The sequence below is a fragment of the Myxine glutinosa genome, chromosome 2, assembly GCF_964187855.1.
Source record: "Myxine glutinosa chromosome 2, kmMyxGlut1.1, whole genome shotgun sequence".
NCBI classification, from domain to species: domain Eukaryota; kingdom Metazoa; phylum Chordata; class Myxini; order Myxiniformes; family Myxinidae; genus Myxine; species Myxine glutinosa.
In genome coordinates this window covers 244043087-244048086 of record NC_136262.1, presented here as the reverse complement: position 1 = coordinate 244048086, position 5000 = coordinate 244043087, and the positions used below count along the sequence as shown (strand labels likewise).

Sequence of the window (5000 nt, the reverse complement as noted above, 5' to 3'; positions counted from 1 at the left end):
CGCCATTGTCTTTTTAAGAAGAACCATGCCATTCGAATGACATGTGCAGCGTGTGCAATCTTTAACGAGGTACATGCGCACACATTTTCACAGCGTTACACGATCCACCTGTTGATGTTTCCCACGTGAACCTGAGCCATCGGCACCATGGAGCATCCAACGGGAACCCGGCACACTTACCGGGGGAACAAGCGAGACGCGCGTCCCGCCATGGAGGGGGAGTTTGCACCAGGCCCGGCCAGAAGATGGGTGGTCGGCCCGGAAGGTCGGCCAGCGGCTTGGCGTAGCGGCCCGCGGCTGCTTGCATGGCCACGGCGGCCGCGGCCGCCGCCGACACCGGACCGAAGTAAGCAGCGCTTCCCGCAGGAAGACCCCCGCCCTGGGCCGCGGCCCCGCGTCCGAGCCCCGTGGGTGACAGCAGTGCCCCGGGCGTGGAAGCCTGCGCGGCGGATATCGGGGTGCATGTGCTTCCGCACAACGCGAGGGAGGGTCTCCCGAGGATGTCGTTGATGCCGTGCGGGGTCGCGGCGAGGGAATACGGGAACGGGAGGCTGCACTGGGGCGTCTTGAAAGCCGCGTTGCCGGCCGTCACTCCCTGGGCGGACACCGCGTAAGGGTACAGCGGAGTTTTCATCTCGGTCATGGTGTGCAGCGCTGCGAGCGGCGGACTGCTCAGCACGAAGGCGTTAGCCCGGCTCGTGCCGTCCATATGCCCGACGGCGAGCATCACCCACCACGACGGAGGTGGGGAGATCGGGACTCGGGACGACCCGCCGGCGGGAGGGGACGCGACAAGGCCACGGAGAGGCCGGCTCCGTGAGTTTACAGCCGGTCGCGAGGTCTGAGAGGTGTTGGGGTGGGAGTGGGGTGGGGGTGGGAGTGCCCCTGATCGAGGATGGAGCCCGAGGGGAGGGAACGCGGCTTGGACGCGGCGCCACGATAGTGCGCAAACAACTTTCCTCCAACTTGCTCCGAGTCCGTGCGGGCTTTTCTTTTTCTTTTTTTTTACAAGTCGTGCGACGCCCACGTTGTCGCCACAGAGAGCACCTTGTACCTATAGCGAGTGAGCTGACGCTCTCTGCTTTTGGACCCGGTCACAGGGCGGGAGCTCCAGCAAAAGGGCCGTTTGGGAGGGGTTATAGACGCGCGCCATCAGCACTCGAGGGGAAACTCGGGGGGCGGTTTTCCATCCTCTCCGCGGAACCATTGGCTGTGGGACTCCCGTAGACGCAACACTGATTGGCTACTTATATGAGTCCGTGTGGTTTTCAAAGCCTCACCGTCCTGGGTTTCCCGCGCCCTGAGCACACTGCCCGTGTCCATGTGCGATTGCGCGACAGACGCGAAGTCGGGTGCTCCTTATGAACAACACGACGCAGCTCTTATCCTAATTTAAACACAGTCCTTTCTTTTCATTGCTGCTTGGGAGTATCCTTTAAAACATCTACAGTGCTCAAATATATAGTTAACGCAACAAAACGTATTTAATGCAACAAAATGAATTCATGATTAAAATGCGTAAAAGTTTAATGCGGCAACGACGAATGTGTTTGCGAAACGCAGTAACTTTTTATTTTGACTTTTTTTTAAAATAACATCGTTACTTTGTGACGCCACTCATTCTTATACAAGCTACATTTTTCAGAGCATAATAAATGCGCAAAGTGAGATATATATATCTGAGTGAGATGCTATATATATATATACACACACATATGTATCGGCTGCAGTCTGATGTGCGTTTGTCTGAGTCGGAAATTTGAAGCGTATGCGCTAGTCGCGAGTAATTGCCCTTTTCAAGGCGCAGCATCAAATTAATCTACACAAACAGGTCAACAACGGTATCGACATATTTCGTTCACGGGGTCAGGCACTTTGCATCTCAATGCAAAACGGGAAGCGTCGCTACCACAGCCACCTCGTTTAAATGATGATGCGCAGCGCACGCCACGTACCGCGTTTATTCCGCGCCAGCGTGCCGATGGGAACAGTTACCGCAGCCGTTATATACACTCCTCTGCGGTAACACGAAGAGCTTTCGGCATCCCCGGCCTTGATGCAAAACCCCAAAGTTTGACCATTTCAACCCCGTCCAGAATGAATTTTGAAATGTCGAATCGGATGTCCATGTATATTGTAACTGTTGATCGGTTAGCAAATGTGCATTCAGAATTGATCATTTGCAGATCGTCCTGGTAGTTTTATCCCAGCTTGATGCCTGCACACACCGACGGATGTTTCGGATTGCATGCGAATTTTCGAAGCGATTGACTTTTGACCGCGAAGTGTTGTTTCCCGTTCCGTTTTGGAAAAAAAACGGAATCCTTTATGTGGACTTTGCGCAAAACGCGCCACAATGGAAATCCCATGAGTGTGAATTGCTCCTCGGATGATTCTTAATTCCCACTTCCCTTCGCCATCCAATTATATGCCGAGGGTTTCTTCCAATTTTTCGTTGGTTTCTGAAATTCCAATGGGAACTCTGTAAAGGGTTGGCTTATATATGATACAATGCTCAACTTGCGTAATCTACATTTTAAATGATTTTTTTTAAATTACGTTTACGATACCGTCATACATTTTCAACTGAAAGCTTTTTTTTTTAAATTGCTTCTTTCCTGCACGAGTAGGAAAACATACACTCGTCGGACGATGTATCGAATAAATAGAGTTAGATTGCAGTCGAACTCACGTTGGTTCACAAAGTACGTACGTGACATTTTCTTTCAAAGCGACTTCTTGTGCAGGCACATTTCATGCTCCATGAGCATTACAAGCTATTTCCAAAATAACTTCCAATAAAAGCCTGCGTGGTGCACCGTTTGTGATTTCCTCTCAAACATCTGTTTATATTGGTTCGAAGTTGATTTTACGTTCGATAGGGATCATAAATATTATTTCCTCATAGTCTTCTCATAAGCGTTGCACTTACAGTAGCTCACTGATATAAATGTTTAGTACATTCTAGGTGTGGTAGAAAGCTGAAATTTTGCCTACATATCCAACTCGAAATCAATATTCCAGGAAAATATATCACAAAACAGTCAGAAAATTTCGATAAACAAAAATATCTGAAAATAAAGGTCGGCCGGTTCAGCCTCGATCTGCTCACTGCAGGTCACATGACACCCAATACAATGGACAAATACATGAAAATGGTTGCTAGGCAATGCTAACACATGCTTCTTCAGCTTCTTGTTTTATAACTTTTGCCATATTTACATTAAAATTACTATAACTGCAAACATTTTTACAAAGAGTATATTCTAATCACTAATTATTTATTTGCAAGATTTATTTATCTGCTTGAAGAATGCAAGCACAATCCACATCACCAAATATATATATATGTATGTATATATATATATATATATATTTCAAAAACCACTTTATCAACTATATGAAACACATTTATTACGTCTGCATGTAGGATGCACCCGGGTAGTTGCTTGCAGTGTGCAGGAATGCCACATTGGTATCTAATATATAAAGCTCTTTCAAACGACTGACTCACTCTCTAATATAAATGAAATGATATTTAGTACTTTTGAGGTCGGGTGGAAAGCTGAAATTTTGCGAACAGATGCAACTCCAAACTAAAATCCCAGGAAAAACCACAAAACAGTCAGAAAAGTTCCCTAAATAAATATATCTGAAAATAAAAGTTGGTTGGAACTTCGGTCTGCTCACTGCAGGTCATGTGACCCAAGACAATGGAGCTTATACTCAAACTGGTTGCTAGGGACGCTAACACATACGCACCTCTTCCACTTCTTGTTTTAAAGCTTTTTCCGTATTTACATTAAAAATGACGAGAGATGTAAACTTTTAAATAAAGAGCTCATTCCCATCACTAATTCTAGATTTACTTCATCTAATATAGATAAAGCTCTTTCTAACCACTGACTCACTCGCTCACGGACTGACTCACTGATATAAATGTTTTGTGCTTTCTCGTTGGGTGAGAAAGCTGAAATTTTGTATACATATGCAACTAGAAGCCACCATTCCAGAAAAAAAAATCACAAAACCGTCAGAAAATGTCCATAATTTAAAATATTCCAAAATAAAAGTTGGTCGGTGCAGAATCTCGACCACGGCGAGTCGGGTGATCCAAAACAATGGAGCGTACAATTTAAGTTGTTGCTAGGCAACGCTAACATGCCTCTTATTTTATAACCTTTTGCCACATTTACATTTAAATTACTATAGCTGTAAACTTTTAAATAAAGCGCTCATTCTAATTACTAATTCTTAATTTGCTTGAGTTACATAGATGCTTGCAGGATGCAACCACAAACCACTCCATAAAATATGAAAAGCTTACATTTATTATGTTTGCATGCAGGTTATATATATACATATATATACATGTATATATGTATGTATGTATATATGTATGTATATATGTATGTATATATGTATATATATATATATATATATATATATATATGTATATATGTGTGTATATATGCATGTATGCATGTATGCATATATGTATGTATATATGTATGTATATATGCATGTATACATGTATGTATATGTATGCATATATGTATGTATATATGCATGTATATATGTATATATATATATATATATGTATATATATATATATATATATGTATGTATATATGTATATATGCATCTATATATGCATGTTTATATGTATGTATATATGCATGTTTATATGTATGTATGTATGTATATATATATATATGTATGTATATATGCATGTTTATATGTATGTATATATGTATGTATATATGTGTATATGTACAGTGCGTTCAGAAAGTATTCAGACCCCTTCACTTTTTTCACATTTTGTTATGTTGCAGCCTTATGTTGCAGCCTTATGCTGAAATCGTTTAAATTCATTTTTTTCCCTCATCAATCTACACTCAATACCCCATAATGACAAAGAGAAACCAGGATTTTAGAAAGTTTTGCAATTTTATTAAAAAAGAAAAAACTGAAATATCACATTGACATAAGTATTCAGA

At 42.8% G+C, this 5000-nt stretch overlaps 1 protein-coding gene across 1 annotated transcript in view; it reads right to left on the bottom strand.

Moving 5' to 3' along the window:
• The window catches only part of LOC144890849 (homeobox protein Nkx-6.2-like), a 13177-nt gene extending 12450 nt beyond the window's left edge, over positions 1-727 (bottom strand). The window contains exon 1 of the mRNA XM_078772709.1: positions 181-727. Coding sequence (XP_078628835.1) covers positions 181-727 — 547 coding nt within the window. The remainder of the gene's footprint in view (positions 1-180) is intronic.
• Between the last annotated feature and the right edge of the window lie 4273 nt (positions 728-5000).